At 33.3% G+C, this 16,525-nt stretch overlaps 3 protein-coding genes across 6 annotated transcripts; all 3 read right to left on the bottom strand.

Moving 5' to 3' along the window:
* Positions 1 to 879: 879 nt before the first annotated feature.
* Positions 880 to 3,802, bottom strand: LOC113857220 (slit homolog 1 protein-like). Its single transcript, XM_027489016.1, has 5 exons — positions 3,697 to 3,802; positions 3,381 to 3,530; positions 1,682 to 1,753; positions 1,422 to 1,544; positions 880 to 980 (listed from the first exon to the last, which is right to left on the bottom strand). Exons 1-5 carry the CDS (start codon positions 3,800 to 3,802, stop codon positions 880 to 882), a joined length of 552 nt encoding a protein of 183 aa, XP_027344817.1.
* A 1,879-nt stretch (positions 3,803 to 5,681) lies between these two features.
* On the bottom strand, positions 5,682 to 9,512 carry LOC113857183 (katanin p60 ATPase-containing subunit A1). Its single transcript, XM_027488967.1, has 7 exons — positions 9,341 to 9,512; positions 8,339 to 8,807; positions 7,780 to 7,977; positions 7,073 to 7,317; positions 6,718 to 6,876; positions 6,487 to 6,574; positions 5,682 to 6,230 (listed from the first exon to the last, which is right to left on the bottom strand). The coding sequence occupies exons 1-7, from the start codon at positions 9,460 to 9,462 to the stop codon at positions 5,949 to 5,951; spliced, it is 1,563 nt and encodes a 520-aa protein (XP_027344768.1). The 5' UTR covers positions 9,463 to 9,512; the 3' UTR covers positions 5,682 to 5,948.
* A 1,264-nt stretch (positions 9,513 to 10,776) lies between these two features.
* On the bottom strand, positions 10,777 to 16,322 carry LOC113857126 (aromatic aminotransferase ISS1-like). 4 transcript variants are annotated; one of them, XM_027488878.1, is made up of 10 exons: positions 16,020 to 16,210; positions 15,678 to 15,883; positions 15,519 to 15,566; positions 14,460 to 14,588; positions 14,210 to 14,269; positions 13,281 to 13,437; positions 12,480 to 12,586; positions 12,145 to 12,203; positions 11,950 to 12,058; positions 10,781 to 11,446 (listed from the first exon to the last, which is right to left on the bottom strand). In XM_027488878.1, the coding sequence occupies exons 2-10, from the start codon at positions 15,732 to 15,734 to the stop codon at positions 10,985 to 10,987; spliced, it is 1,188 nt and encodes a 395-aa protein (XP_027344679.1). In that variant the 5' UTR covers positions 15,735 to 15,883; positions 16,020 to 16,210; the 3' UTR covers positions 10,781 to 10,984. The 4 variants fall into 4 exon arrangements, with proteins under 4 accessions (XP_027344680.1, XP_027344679.1, XP_027344678.1 ...); XM_027488877.1 differs by having other exon boundaries at positions 15,678 to 15,879; XM_027488879.1 differs by having other exon boundaries at positions 10,777 to 11,446; positions 12,151 to 12,203; positions 15,678 to 16,211.
* Positions 16,323 to 16,525: the final 203 nt, after the last annotated feature.

Below are 16,525 nucleotides of genomic sequence, written 5' to 3'. Positions count from 1 at the left end.
ATGATTTGTAAATACCATTTTTAATGATTATTAAATAAAATTAAGCATTTATTAAAATAATTAAAAAAATTGGTTTCATTACTTATTAAAGAGAAAAATATTGATTTAATATATAGAAGTTTATAAGACACGTCATTCACAAAATAATGAAAACACGCGACTCAGCGACTGTATAAAAAGGTTTTCTGTTTCCAGAAATGTTGTTTTAAATTTCTTATATAATTTAAAATATAAGAATCGATTATTTTTACGCATTAAATCATCAGTCATACACGTTTTTTCATACACTTAAAACTTTATGTTTGGTTACAATTTATTATTAAAAGTATTTAACATGATGCTTTTAGTGTTACTTAACTAATATATTTAGATATTACTTAACTAACATAAGGGATTTGAATATTTTAATGCGATATTTTCATGTGATAATGTTATACAGAGAAAAGAATATATCCTACAGAGAACACATTTTTTGGAACTTTTTTATAAACATGACAGTCATATTTATTTGCTGTTCAGAGTGGCTATGCAAATGAAAAGAGTACACTGATATTCAAAGGGAAGGTGAAAATGAAACTACAGTAAAATTATACGAATCTATTATTTAGAGATATATAACTTTCCATGGGAAAAATTCATGGCACTCCAACGTTCTCTTTTTAGATCCAATTATGAAATATTATTGCTAATATCATCATAGAAAGCAAAACAAGTTCCCTTGAGCCACTTAGCATTTCACATGACCCTGTCATATACACAAACTCAGTCAATACAATGGCATAATTTTAATTTGGCAATCCCTTTTATTGATTATTCACACCGTTCATATCATTTTTGTCTCCTTCCAATTCCATAAAAACCAACAAAAGTGATGAAATTTTAAAGGCAGTTACCAGTTTTGGGGGAGCTTGACCCTGAACCTTGTGTTGAAGGTGGGGTGAGCCCAAGATCAAGACCATCACAATCTGGTCCTAAAGTGCCTGCATTCATAAAGCTCATGATGATGCAGCCATAGCTCACTGAAGAAAACTAGCAAGATTACTATAATTTGAATAAATAGTCAAAAGTGTGTTAAAAAAATGCATTATTAGCATTATTTCGAACAATATTAAGTACTATGATCAGAATTCAAATATCTAAGCTAGCTTACATAACAATACAGATTTCCCATATCAAAACTATGAATGAAAGAAACCAAGCCTAATTAAGTTTAAAAAGTGTTATTTGTACAATAAATAAATACACGTAATAGTAGGGAAGAAAATAACTTCTAAAAATACTCTTGTTTAATAAGAAAAGCTCATGTTTAATAATAGAAACTCTTGTTTAATTTGTAAGAGGTTGATGGCAAAAGCTTTTGAACACAACACAATTATCTAAACTCAACATATATGTTCAAGCTAAGGTTGACAGTTGATTACATTTCTTAAAGCAAATCATCTTTGGATCATTAAGTAGATTGGCGGACCCTTCATTGCATTGACACGTAAAGTCAGAGCCATTTCTGACACAGGTTCCATCCCCACATAAACTCAACGAACAAGCTGTGTATAAAACAGTAAATAAAAGCATAAGTCTAATTCTTTCACATTTTGTTCTTCAAAACGTTAAACAGTTACTAACAGCTATTGAACATTTGCTGTGAATTGAATATAAAAGCAATAATGAATGATGAGCTTACGGTCAGACACATTTGGAGGTGGAACTTGAGGGGGTGGCACTGATCCATCACCACAATTATAATCGAAAGTACCTGCGGATTTCACAAATTGTTCAGCATCTGTTACAAAGGATTGAAATTGGTATCTGCTATTTGGTGTATATTTTAGGCATTGATAGAATACTAAAAATTTAAGGACAGTATTATGTACATTTTTATGTTGTTCTTTAATTACAATTAAATTTATTTTAATAACGTGTATTGATCTGTCATACTAACTTATATTGTGTTAATTTTTAAAGTAAAACTTGAATTTTAATTAAAAAATAACATTAAAAAGATTAATAGTACTGTACTTCAATTTTATTAATAAAATTACATGATAGAAAAAATAATACATTAGTATAGCTTTCAATATTTGATAACTAATTTTTATTTATTTTAGGACCATAAATATATGTTTTGTGAGAGATAATCTTAATCCTGTTCGAAGTTTTAAGTAGGACAAATTACCATACACTGTTCTTGAACGTTTTCAAACCTTCCTTAAAAGAAATAACGGTATTAATTAACTAATTAGTATTAAGCATTTGTCAGTGTTATTTTTTTATTTTCTAAGATGAGAATAATAGTAAACTTTGAAAAGACCTCTAGAGCGAGCTGTCAAATTTCAGGATCTAATCTCCTGCAGTTTGTTTTCAAATGCACAAATGGGAACCCTTAAAAAGTTTATAGTCTCTAATAAAATATGGATAGAAAAAATGGTGTCCATTAATGGCTTTGAATGGTGAGTTTTTCAGCTAAACATCATGCAGTTGATCCATATTCCAAATTTTAAGTTTGATTTGTACAAATAAAATTCCATATTTTACAATAATGTCATGAATAAATAATTCTAAATTCCACACGTTCTCTATTTTCACGAACAAGAATGGAGAGGAAGAAAGAGCATTCATGACGGTAAATGCAATGAAATATATAAATTAGAAAATAAATTATTTATAGACGAAACTAGGGCGACAAAAACGATGCCATGACAACCTATGAGTCTTTTTTTTTCCCTTTTATTTTGATTTGTTCCCTTGAATAAAGAAATACATTATTTTAGAAATTTATTTATACTTGCATGTATCATATATGTATATTGCGGGTAGAAGTGAAAATTAATTGAACTATTTTATAAGTTATATATTTAAACTCTACTCAATACCCGATTAAATTAATTTTTCAAGCTAATAAAATTAAATTTAAAATTAAAATTAGACCTAACCGATTCTAAGTCATTTTTATGAATACTAAATCATATTATAAGATTGTTTCATTTCACTTCTAGCATAAAAATATATGTTCAATGCTAAATTAAAAAAAATTATTAAAAAAATATAATCTCAAGTTCAAGTTAAATTTTAGACAAATTAAGTTTTAATTTATCTTATTAAAATACATGTTACGTTTAAGTATTTTTCTCTCAGAAATCAAACGTAAGCTTTAAATATTTCACTTAACCTGACAGATATATAGCCCTAATCATACGAGGGCCAAATTTTTTATAACGTAAAAAATTTACACTTTGGATAATTGGATTCACTTTGTTCTTTAATCTAAATCCCTCCTTCACGAGAGAGAACGGATGAAATATATAAAGGCATCTATTTATTTATTTAATTTGTTTCACTAAATATATATATATATATATGGAAAGAATATGATGATCACTCACAGTTAGGAATAATGCATGGAGGTAATTCTAAAGGACCAATATTAAACTTCTTCCAACCAGAGTCACAATCGCATCTGTAACCAATAAAATCAGTGGAAGGATGGCATGTTCCTTTCCCACAGAACACCGTGTTACATAGACCAATATCATCTGCACAAACACCACCATGGTATATCACTAATCAACTATGAAATATTAATGAAAACCAATTAATTCCCAGTTAAGTTATATATATAAATGAAATACTAACAGGGAAAGAGGGGCATGTACAGGCAACCAGACTACAATGGAAGACCAAACCAAAGATTAAGTATACCTTGTGTTGGGTTGGAGGATAATTGTGTGGAAGTAGCAGACACATTGGAAGTGAAGAGGAGATGCAAAGAAACAAAGGTGATACTTGTCCATGAGAACATTCCCATTGGAAAGAAAAGATGGAAATTTGTTTGATAAAATAATTAAGAAGCGATATGACCTATGAAAAACTGCTTGAATCCAAGCTGCAACATGCTCCCCTCAGCCCCTTGTAGCGATATATATAGCCTGGTATCCTACCTTACCTTTAGTCTCTTTTAAAATAACCAATTTAATTATAAAAAAAAAAAAATTCATACCATGCATATGCCTAGGTAAATTTGAAAACTCGGCTTAATTAAATATTTATTTAATAACACTTTATATATAAAAAATATCTTATAAATGTTACCATAAAATTTTTAAAATAAACTCCAAAATATTTGCTATATTAAATTATTTTAATAACTTTTTGAGAAAAAAAAACATAAAAATTATAAGTTATATATATGTTTTTTTATAAGTTTGTTCATGATCTAATATTATGTAGTTTTAATCGGATTTGGATCCTCTCATATTGTAGCGGGAACATGACCCTTATGTTCAAATTCGCTTAAGCGAATTTTGAACGGCTTAAGCGAATTCAAAATAGCTTAAGCGAATTTAAAATGACTTAAGCGAATTATGCAAAAAATAAATAAATTATGTAGAAACTAACAGCATGTTATCAAAGGATAAAATTTTACAAAATTTATTATCAAAGTTAATTCTACTCATCCAGAAACATTTAACTACAACAGCAAAACATGAATAAAAACTCCATTTTATTCCATTCCATTAATGGTACACAATTATTCACAATGAAATTTATCAAAAAAAATTCATTAATAGATAGACAAGTCAAAAACAAAAGAAGCTGAGCCATTTTATTTCATTTCATTCATATCAAATATCATCCAGAAATAAATGGGAGAGGATGAGGATAACGCTTAGCTTCTTCGTTATCTTCATCCTCTCCCATTTATTCCCGGATGATATTTGATATGAATGAAATGAAATAAAATGTCTCAGCTTCTTTTGTTTTTGACTTGTCTATGTATTAATGAATTTTTTTTTGCAAATTTCATTGTGAACAATTGTGTACCATTAATGGAATGGAATAAAATAGAGTTTTTATTCATGTTTTGCTGTTACAGTTAAATGTTTCTGGATGAGTAGAATTAACTTTGATAATAAATTTTGTAAAATTTTATCCTTTGATAACATGCTGTTAGTTTCTACATAATTTATTTATTTTTGCATAATTCGCTTAAGAAAATTTGAACATGAAGGTCATGTTCCAGCCACAACATGAGAGGATCTGAATCCGTTTTAATCACTCATATCACGTTATCGTGTCAAAATATATGAAAAAAAAATTGTCACAAACTGTGGTTGAAAGTGCATGATCTTAAATTACATAAAAATTATGAAAAAAAATAGAGTATTTCAAGAAAAATTATTAAGGGATTCAAGATTATGTGATTCTCACTACTCATATCACGTCAACTATTAAAATTTTATATTTTACTAAAAATAATGCATACTTGTCAACCATGCAGTTCTAGACTAAAAAAAATTCTTTTATTACAAATTTTGAGTATATACCATACTCTTGAACTAATGGGAATTTGATAAAAAAAAAAAAAAAAAAACCAAAAGGAATTGTAAGCAATATACAATTCAAAGTATAAGATTATGTCTTAAAATCTACCTTCGTGTCAGTTTTCTCTAATCTATCAAAACTCAGAAGTATATTTTGAAACATTTAAAAGTGAAAGACGACAATCATGTAACGCTGTCATTTCGATTTTCTCACAGGAGAACATATTGAGATTGCCGCTACATGCCGACATAATCAAACAACCGTTAATGCCTTGTCATCTGTAAGCTAGTAATGGACTTGAAAGAAAATACAAAACACGATTCAAGGCATAGACTTAGAGTGCTTGAGATATACCAAGTTTGATGCAAATATCACAAGTTGAGAGATAATAACTGCTTTGAAATCATATCAGATTACATTACATTAGCATTCAATCATCGCAGATACAAATTAATAAATGAAGATCTCTCCAACACCATAAAACTACAATGAGCCGTGTCAGAAAATGAATGATATATCAACACAAACAATAACGACAAACCACCCACGCAACGTTAAAGTAAAAATAGTAGTAGTAGTAGTAGTAGTACAAAACAAAAACAACACTGCCCGTTGTTGATGTGTTGTCTTCATGCTGATCCAAACTCAGTAAACCATTTCTCATGGCGTTCAATGTCAGCCTGAGAAACACTTCGTTGGACCTTTCCCAAAGCTTCTTCAAAATCACACATGGCAACAGGATCATTTGAAATCTCGTCCTTGGACATGTTCTTGATTTCATCACGCGTCTTTCCCGCTATCTTGCGCCTCATACCATTCAAGGAAGCATCACGACAGACATTTGTCAAATCATCTCCACTATAGCCCTCTGTCCGGCGAGCCACTTCATCTATGTTGACATCGGCAGCCACCTGGTGCATGACGAGTGTTCCATCAGCTATAATAATCCAAGTTCTAGAACTGTCAATGAGTAAATATACTGCTCTTTCACTTTACATCTTGATAAATGCTCAATTTCTTTTTTTTTGTTGTTGGTAATATAAGTCCTTAAATCCTAATAAATAAAACTCAACTTAACATAATTAATGTTATTCACAGTATAAATCAACTACAGCTTAAGGGTCATAATTCTATAGCTCAACACAGTAATAAAACATCAGAACTTGCCTCAACAGTTTTCAAATTTATACGGATAAGCTCTTTACGACTCTCAAAATTTGGAAGAGGAATATATATACGTTTTTCCAGCCTTCTCCTGTGTTGCAGTAACATCAAATTGAATTAGAAAGTGTTGCTTATGATATTGAAAGAGATTTCAAAATAGATAACAAATCACGCATGTTTATCACCGGCAACTTAAATTGCAAAGGAAATAATGCAGAAAAACAAATACAAAACCTTAGTGCTTCATCTATATCCCATGGGAAGTTAGTAGCTGCCAAAACCATTACTATTTTACGGCTACCATCTTCATTCGTGGCACTATTGCTTACACCATCAACCTGAACTAGAAGTTCAGACTTCACCCTTCGGGATGATTCATGCTCCCCAGATGCCCTGATGAAGTAAAATGGAATTCAATCAGATTTCAACATACTCCAAGAGGTAGTACAAAATTTAGAGTGAACCCAACACAACCTAGGAACATGTGCAAGCCATATAAACAGAATTAAATGAAGATGATTTTGGGGAAACATTAACAAATTTCAAAAACTATGCGCAATGGATGTCAGAAAGAACAACAAAGGCTTACCCCCTAGCATTGCATAGAGAATCAATTTCATCAATGAATATAGTGCTTGGTGCATATGCTCGTGCAAGATCAAACAAACACCGCACCATTCGCTCACTCTCTCCACGCCATTTAGAAGCTAAAGTGGCAGAAGAAACATTAAAGAAAGTGGTCCCACACTCAGTAGCAACTGCTTTAGCAAGAAGTGTCTTCCCAGTTCCTGGAGGTCCAAACATGAGGACACCTTTCCAGGGTCTCCTGATTCCCTGCAAGAATAAATAATGATTTCCAAGTTTCAATATTTACAAAGACATTTAATTCACAGATAATCAAATGCATGGATATGATAAGAGCTTGCTAAAAAGGATAGGTCAATCCAACATGCAGTTTTGTGAGAAAAATTTCATAAGCAATTAAGGTCTGTTTATGAACTTTAGTTTTTCTCACAAAACTGCATGTTGGATTGGCCTATCCTTTTTAGCAAAAATAAGTTCATAAACAGGGCTTAATTGCAAATGAAATAAAGTTCTACACAAAAGTAGTTCATCATATTGCCAAACAAGGATCTAAAATTAACTAATAGGATAAAAAATAATAGAGCATCATATACACATAAAATTTCCAATTATTTTGTTATAAAATAAACCATAACTATTAAATATAATTGAATTGAAACGTTTAAGTAAACTAGTTTTGTGAAAATCCGGAGAAAATTTGTTCAACATTACCTGGAAATATTCAGGCATCCACAAGGGAAGAACAACAGCTTCTTCTAGAAGCCTTTTTGCTTCAGTAAGCCCTGCAACATCATCCCATCTCACTCCAGGAGAGGTTTCTAACACATCCCTTTCAAGCATTGCAGCTAACTCAGGATCAGGACCTTCATATTGTCCCTTCTTTGACTTACCATCTTCAGCATCACCATTCTGTCCGTAATTTGAGCAAATGTAAGGACACCAGCATATGTAAGAAGTTAATTGTTTCTCATACTATCTAGACCCGGATGCAATAAACAAAGCATAAATTGATAATGAGCAGGTAATACCCAATGTGAAGAAGAAGAAACACTTGAACATGTATCTAATATTAAATGAACACTTGGATGCAATAGGCTATAAGTATGCTAAGCACAGGTTATTCAATAAAGATGTTATAAGATAAAGCAAATAACTTAAAATTTGGTTGAGTACCCCAACCAAATTATCCTTAGAAGCAACTTCTCCAAACAACGTAATGTTATACAGAAAATGTTCGCCACTAGGCTGCCTCATAGAAGTTGAAACTTACGGCTGTATCTGTCTTGCTAGACTTTCCAGAAACAGCACCTTTCTTTCCAGTAGTTGATGCTCGGGCCCCTGAGTTAACCCTACTTGTAGCACCAGCCTTTGCACCACGTCCAGTTGCACCTGTTCTGGTAGAACCTCGAGCCCAAGCTCCTTCTTGTGGAGACTTCCGAGTACCCACTTGACCAGACCTTGTAGGTCTTCTAGTGGTAGTATCCCTACTAGGTGGCCTCCATACATCAGGATCATCAACAGGACCACTCGATGAAGTGGGATACTCATCTAATGGTTGAAAAACAAACGAAGATTTAGCAGAAATTGGAGGTGAGGAAGGGCGTCTTGCAACAGGGTTATCTTTAAAAGCCCTTCTCTCTGCATCTAGCTGCTTCACAACTTCTGTTTCCTCAGAAAGAGCTTTCTTAACGTTCATCCATTTTGCACGAATCAAAGGATCATCAACAGTGTTGAGGTGCCTGAAATCACAACAAATTGAGACTAACATGTAAGCTAGGTGACAATTGACCAACCAATAAAATCAGTCAAAATTCCCATTTACACCAAATTGTTTCTAAAAATAGATTCTTGTCAAGACATGTAATCTAGATAAACAGAAAAATTAACATCAAATTGCCTAACCTAGGATCCAATCACTTAAAACTTCGAATCTCATTAATTCATTGCTGGCTGCTGCATTCACATTTCAACAGAAATCAGTCACTTCAGTTAACAAACGACCAAAAGGTTACTTCAGTTAACATAATAATTTTTGTTCTCAGTTCCAAAAAATATCAACTCCATTCACCAGTCCATGATGAACGGTCGAGATTAAATTTAAGTAAAATAATTTTGACTCTCTCTCCATCTAAATATTTATGTATATATACACAAATATAATAATAACAATAATGGGTTGAGTGAAAACATAAAAAGAATTGCAACCCGTGAAAGGTTATGAAGCAAAAGGAAGAACTTTAGCATAAAGAGAGAGAGAGAGAGAGAAGGGTACTTGTTGATCTGGGCAAGAGCACCATCGAAGAAGATGATAGAGGTATCATAAAGTCCTTCGAGAGCATAGTCTCTGGCCAACTTGAGGTGTTCTTGTAACCCTGCCAACGTGCTTCCAACCATTCTGATTCTCTTCCAAACACACCTAAACAGTAACTGTTGCTCCTTCTTCCTTCCTTTGTTTAAACGCCGATTGAAAAAAAATAATGGCTTCCTTCCATGGGCTTTTCAGATTTGAATTTCAGTCCGTTGGGCCCACTAGCCCACAACCACTTTTCATCTCATTCATAATGAAGTGGCCCATTTTCCTCTAACTATTCGTTTTTGCTTTTGCCCTTTATTTTCAATGATAATGTTATTTCCCCAACTAATTTCTTACCCTTTCACTTTATATTTTTCTTTCATTAAAAAAATAAAGTGAGAAAAATAATGGCTTTTATCTCTTTTCCTCTCTCTCCCTCTTTTACATTTTGATTTGAAAATCCAATTCTTTCTTGTCCACTTACTTCATCTTCCTTTTAATTGCAATCAACGGGTGGACCTTTAGGTAATCATGTTAATTGATTCCATCATAGTTGTTTTTCAAGAGTTGTGCTATGCATGTGCATAAAAATAATTAGTGCTACAACAAACAATGACTCCATAGTTAATTTAGGGTTTATTTGACAAAAATAGTTGCTAAATTATATATGAAATTTTAAGTTAGCAAAAAAATTAAAAGCTGTTGAATTATCTCTCAGTTATTTTTTGGAAACAATAGTTGATAAGCTATGTCAAAGTTTAAGTTTTCGAAATTGTTAAAAATTAGCATTATAATGTCTTTTGTTCCACGATTTACAGTAATATATTTATTTGTCTTTGTTTCATTTGTTTCTAAATATCTGTGTCATCAATTGAATACCTATTTCTCGTTAACTTTGAGTCATCAAGTACCCATCCAAAAAAATAAACAACAATGTATAAGTTGCATTATTCATCCGTTCTGCTTTATCTTGGTACCCACGTTGTGGTTGATCTTGATGGCCGAATTGAAAAAACAGCCGTTAGGAACTTTGCAACTACTTAGTTCCCTTAGTTCCGTTATACAGAGCTTTTATTCTTGTCTTTTGAGGTTTTTGCTAGTGCTCTTGGCTTGTTTCTGCTTGTATCATATATGCACAAACCATATGCTTCTTTTGTCCGCAGTAGTGATTACAACACACTCACTATCACCCTTGCTTGTAATGAGTACAGCCCCTTAAGCTATATGCCACTATGAATCATTAAGAAAATAATGTTGTATTCTTAGTTACCATCCATTATAAGCATTTTATCCAACACACCTTTCACAAGTTGCAAGACTACTTTACAATGTGTTTTCACAAGTTGCAAGACTACTTTACAATGTGTTTAGTTTGTGTGTGTGTGTGTGTGTGTATGTGTGTGTGAATCCCGCACGAGCCAGAAAACATTAAGAAATCAATGGATGTAAAAAGTATATGCATCTATCCACTTTTTTGAATGATGAAAATGAAAGTAATATAACCTTGCCACCCTCCAACTAAACAAGGGTGAAGGTAAATCCTAAATTTATTGAAATGCACCAGTTGCAACTGGCAATTGGACTATCTTTTTCTTCCCACTTAGGGAAGAGATGAAGTAGAAGTTAGTGATCCTGCACCAACCCTTTTGTAACCAATTCTTCCAAGCCTTTCTTCAGCTTTTCTGCTGCTTCTTTGCAATCATCCTCTGTCAAGCCTCCAAATGAAATTCTAAGATTCCCAGAAGAACCACATGCACTTCCTGGGATTACAGCAACCCCGTGCCTATTAGCTAGCCAGCGAACAACTTCGAAATCATCAAAACCACGCCCATCTGGGAGCTTTGCCCACAAATATATAGCACCTTCTCCTCCCTTCACAGAACCCTCTCCAAGAGGGGAAAGAGCTTCTAAAACAATTTGTCTATTCCTGACAAGAGTTTTTACTCGTTCTCTAACCCACTCAGGTCCCATTTCTAAGGAGTAGAGGGCAAGGTGTTGTGATATTATTGAAGCACAGATTGGAATATTGTCTTGAACTTTGAGAAGTTGGGTAGCTAGTCCTTCTACTTCAGATGGGTATGCTATCTGTAATAGTCAAACATTTCATTCAGACTAACGGTGTTGCAACTGAAAAATGAAGCTACTGTATTGCCGAGAAGAAACAAATAATCTTGAATATAAAAATGGAAGCAATATAAGCTTGTGTTTCATCATATATACTTTGGGAGGAGGAACACTTGTCAAAGAACATTTCTCAGAGTTCTAACCACCCTGGTTTTTTATTTTTATTTCAAACTTGAATAATACTATGATAAGTTATATTAATTATCAAAAAGGAAAACAATAGGCCAAAGTATAATTTCTGAATATGTGGAGTTCCTTGCACATTATGTTGCATGGCTTGAAATTGTAGAAGTAAAATGACTTAAAAAAATATCAATACCATAAATCCAACAAGACATCACTGCTTGTTTACAGGTTCACATGGTTGACATCTAAAGTTTCACAAAAAATGATCAATTGGGCATAAAAGTTTAATGCTCTGTTCTCCTTCTGATGGAAATTAAGACATCAGAAAGATTACTTACATATCCAATTCGCCACCCCATCATTCCATATGCTTTTGAGAAAGAGAAAATGTTAACAACGTGATCTCCCTCCACACAAGAGTGTTTCAGGCCATCATACATAAAATACCTGCATACATATACATATACAAGGATAAGAGATCCTCAAATACAAGATCAACAAGGAAGTGCCAGCATAGTAACTTAAAGACTTACTCATATGTATTGTCAACAACAAGCCAAGAGCCAGCATTCTTGCAGAGATCTGAAATCCTCTGGACAATTAAGAATAAGCATTTGTTTAGCAATTTTAAAATAAAATTTTGAAGAAAAAAGATTGTTTAGATGAATCAACATATTCATTGGGTTGTTATAGTCCCAGGTCAAATACATGCATGTTTGGCTACATAAGAGAATTCAAAAAGAAACCATAGAAAGAATACTTGAATGGCAAATCCTTAAGGGTTCAGTAACATGTTTAAAATCATACTAGCAGTAGGCATACTTACACATACATACAAACACAAACCCAGTGAGAGAGAGAGAGAGACCTTTAGTAGAGACTCTGGTATGTAGGTTCCACTTGGATTGCCTGGATTTACAACAGTAACAAGCTTTGGGACAGGTTTACTCTCTGATAATATTCTTTCCAACCAATCTGAAAATTCAAGACAATGCAAATAAATAGCTAAACAAAGAAATCTGACACCATAACAATGTCTACTGTACACTTGAATGACTGATTTCTAATAGACATCAAACAGTCTTCTAAAATTCTTTGCGGTATTGACTAACCAACCAAGGGACGGACAATGTCATGTAGAAAGTTGTTCAATCAGTATGTGCCACTTGGATGTTGGATTTAGCAATATATGAAATCACAAGATAGAGGGTTGGACATGCACAAGTTTAGAATGGCCCAAGAAACCTTCCTAGAAGAGGTTTGACAATCTGATAGAAAACCTCCTATTACTAGAGTCTAAGTTAAGAAAAATAAAGGGAGAGATAGAGGTCACATAAGCAAGTGAAGGGAGTCAGAAAGGAATATGCATGGGGGATTTTCTTTTTACTTCTTGGACACATGGCAGCAGGGGGGAGAGGAGGGAGGAAGGTGTGAATTCTGTTAAGAGAATATGTTAGAAGCAGGGCCAGCGGGAGAGGAAAGGCAGTAAAAATTGTGAGACTAGAGATTGGTTTTGCGTGGGATTCTCACACTAGGAGTCTCTCTATTCTGTATTTTCTTTCTTTTGAAATCTTTTTGTGTTCTAACAAATCTTATTTTCCTTTATGATAACTCCACTTCTTTTATCAGTAAAAACAAATTGTCAGTGACCAGATCATGCACCTCTTACCTGCATCTGGATAAAGTGTTTCTGGGTTACCAGGACCCAATACAATATCGGTAATGCCAGTCATCTGGAAGGACATGTATGAATTGAAGTAGTAAGGAGCAAACATAACCACGAAATCCCCCACATCACACAGAGTAAGAACTAGATTCACGAATGCCTGCACTGCAGACGTTAAGAAATAAGTACCATAATTTTGTTGAAAGATCAAATTATACTGATCATGAAAGCAGAATGAGTACCGTAACAGTCACTAATTTCCAATCAACAATTAAAGAAAGAGTCCCTAACAGTGTAAATAACAGACCATACAAGAGCTAAACTGTTAGCACTGACTTATTCAGTGTTAGTCTGTGACAAGAAAGATTCTAAACTAACGAAAGGGGAGTTAAAAGAAAATTATACGGGTAAAGGGAATAAAAGATGAACATAACAATCTAGAAAATTCATTTTAAATCACCTTATCTTGTAGTTTCTAACAAATAAAGAAATTTTGCCAAGAAAGAATGGATAGATCGAAAGCACTGAATCAAGTTTTTTAATTCCCTAATCACACTTTTTTTTTAAGGAGATTGGAAAAGCTTTATTAGATAAAATATTAAAATAAATACTGAAAACTACAGAAAATTGAACAATCAAAGGCACGTCTTCAATTACAAAACCATGCTATTCTTATCAACTATTAGACCGGTTCATTATGATTTGAGTTAAAGAAGGACAAGCATTGTGATGGTTGTGGATATGATTGAAGATAAGCAAACTAAAAAGGCTATTATATATTTTAAATAGGTAAACCACAAACTGACAAAAGGTTAAAAGAAAGATAAAAAGCTTATAAGTTTTACTTTTTTCAGCAACCATGTTTTCTCTATTTTATGTTATGACAAAATTATAAACATAAAATGCAAATTATAGAGCTGGGGATTGATCACCTGATTGGCACCTGCTGTAACCATTACTGAGGATTTTTGCAAATTATTCTCAATACGCAACTGCATGACAAACTCAAAGGAGTTAACTGAAAGATCACAAATGTCAAGGACCAAATCAGGTATTAAAAGCAGTCATTAATAGGCTTGCGACCCTCAAGGAAGCTCGAGCTTCATCCCAAAATGAAAAACCTCCTATAGCTATCCACGGTCACTCCTTGTATAAGTTGTAGGAAGAAACTAGACTGTTTACCTTTTGTACTAATGCATTTCTCAGTTCAGGAAGACCTTCATCAGCACCATAACGACTAATAGAAGGCTCCCACACTAGTTCTTTCACCTTATCCAATGCTTGCCTTGGAGGTTGCCAATAAACTACCCCCTACAGCAGACAAAATTCAAGAAACGCATCACAAATTGCATTTTAGTAAACTTCAATCGTGACTAAAAAGCATGCAGAACTATGAACCAAAATCATTAACAACAGGTGTAGAATCAAAATATATAGCTTGCAACTTTTTCTTACAATCCAGACCCAGGATAAGTTCCATTGTCAAATTTAAAGACTTTGTCATCAGAAATGTTGCAAGGAAGTGCAGTAAAAAAAACGTTTTAAGTTTCTCAAAGTTTCAGATTTTTTTCAAAGCACGTTTTTAAGGTATTACCCCCTAGCACGTTAAGAGGATAAGAGTGCCACCTTCATAAACGCACACCAAACATCGCTAAATTTAAGAAGAGAAAACAGACAGCTCCCAATCCCATTTCTAGCTATACCTCCATAATGCACACCTGCACACAGATTGCAACCATACAGTGGGATCCACATGGGTCCCACGTATAGCTAAAATCTACACATCTATGCAGGAATTCCTCTCAAGATTCTAACACACACACACCAACCAAGCTAGACTAAGTTATACTTCAAATATTGGAGACCAGTAAGCAGTAAACACATACAAGCATCAATATCTATAGTAAATTTATAGCATGTTATCAATGCATTAAATTACGTGATTTTTAATAAAAACTTACTGTATATAAATTCTTATTACGTGTCCTTATACACACACTAGAAAAACAATTATACTAATAAACAGTTTTTTGAACATTGCCTGGAGCTCACACAATAAAAATTTATACGTAAGTCAATTTTTATTGAAAAATGCAAAATCTAATCATTGATAACACTGAATACTGCAACTTTTAATATAAAAAAAAATTAATTATTTATTTCTTAACATGTGCCAGGGACGCAAGATGGAACAGCCGATTAATAAAACAAGCATTGGAAACAGAGAAAACTAAAACAAACCTGGGCCAAAGACACGCAATTCTGAGCTCCACGGAGCAATTCCTGCATCTGCAAACACAAACACACCAAGCACGAATTAGATTATGAATCCAAAAACTAAAAATGAACTTGTCCAATTCCAAAGAGAGAAAAAAGGCAAACAGGGGCCTTGGCGTGTACCTGAACCATCACCGGCATATCGGTTCCCAAAGCCCTCCTTGCCAGATTTCCAGCCATCTCCCTCTCTCAGTTTTTTTTTTTTTTTTTCTCTTTCTCTCACACAAACACCCGCAAAGGAAGCTCGAAATTGGAATTGCAGTGAACAGTGAAGACCCAATGAAGTGTATGACCTTGTTCAAGAAGAAAACGTCAACCACTGGACCTACCTACCAAAAAGCAATTAACTTTGAAACGCCACCCTTCACCAACCCACCCGCCATTATACTATAGAATTTGCAACGTAATCCAAAAGGCCAAAAGATAAAACGCTTTTTCTTTTTTAATCACCAAACTGAAACTCACGCTGCGTTTCTTTGACGCAAATAAGCAAAGTCAGAGAATAATTCGATGAGGTTTTATCAGAAAAATTCGGCACCGAATCATGGGAAATTGAGTTAGAGTTTGAAGGGTAGTGCGGAATGAGTGTGAGTTGGTAATTGTTTTATTTGGTAGGAATAGACAAGAATGATGATGCGTGAATAGAGAAGAGAAGAGAAAGGAGAAGGGATTGGATAGTATTTCACGGAAATCAGAGCCTCAGAAAGTGGGTTGTGCATTTTGTTGGATGAACATAACATACCCAATGCCTTGCACTGCTTCCGTTTCTGTCTCTGTCTCTGTGTGTTTGTGTCTGATGAGTGATGACACATGCACATGCAGACAAACACGCCACAGGACCATACAAAACCATTGTTGGATTATTATTATTTTTTTCCTGAAAGATCAATTGTTTCATAAATATGATTTTCAATAAAAAAAATTATTATTATTATTAATACTTAAATTAGTTTTAAAAGTTGAAATTACTT

The sequence above is a fragment of the Abrus precatorius genome, unplaced genomic scaffold (assembly GCF_003935025.1).
Source record: "Abrus precatorius isolate BTA unplaced genomic scaffold, Abrus_2018 Scaffold153, whole genome shotgun sequence".
NCBI lineage: Eukaryota > Viridiplantae > Streptophyta > Magnoliopsida > Fabales > Fabaceae > Abrus > Abrus precatorius.
The sequence above is the reverse complement of the archived record's forward strand: the minus strand, read 5'-3'. Positions and strand labels throughout refer to the sequence as shown.

Excerpts from the sequence above, each read along its gene's own strand:
- LOC113857126 (XM_027488876.1), bottom strand. The coding sequence starts at position 15,734 with ATGGCTGGAAATCTGGCAAGGAGGGCTTTGGGAACCGATATGCCGGTG. Across the intron at positions 15,567-15,677 it reads ATATGCCGGTGATGGTTCAG|ATGCAGGAATTGCTCCGTGG; the intron begins GTACACGCCAAG and ends TTGTGTTTGCAG. Across the intron at positions 13,438-14,209 it reads TTACAGCAGGTGCCAATCAG|GCATTCGTGAATCTAGTTCT; the intron begins GTGATCAATCCC and ends TCTGCAGTGCAG.
- LOC113857183 (XM_027488967.1), bottom strand. The coding sequence starts at position 9,462 with ATGGTTGGAAGCACGTTGGCAGGGTTACAAGAACACCTCAAGTTGGCC. Across the intron at positions 6,877-7,072 it reads TCTCTATGCAATGCTAGGGG|GGCATCTGGGGAGCATGAAT; the intron begins GTAAGCCTTTGT and ends TTACTTCATCAG. Across the intron at positions 6,575-6,717 it reads GATATAGATGAAGCACTAAG|GAGAAGGCTGGAAAAACGTA; the intron begins GTTTTGTATTTG and ends ACTGCAACACAG.
- LOC113857220 (XM_027489016.1), bottom strand. The coding sequence starts at position 3,802 with ATGGGAATGTTCTCATGGACAAGTATCACCTTTGTTTCTTTGCATCTC. Across the intron at positions 1,754-3,380 it reads TCCATGCATTATTCCTAACT|GTACTTTCGATTATAATTGT; the intron begins GTGAGTGATCAT and ends TGAAATCCGCAG. Across the intron at positions 981-1,421 it reads GATGATTTGCTTTAAGAAAT|GCACTTTAGGACCAGATTGT; the intron begins GTAATCAACTGT and ends TTATGAATGCAG.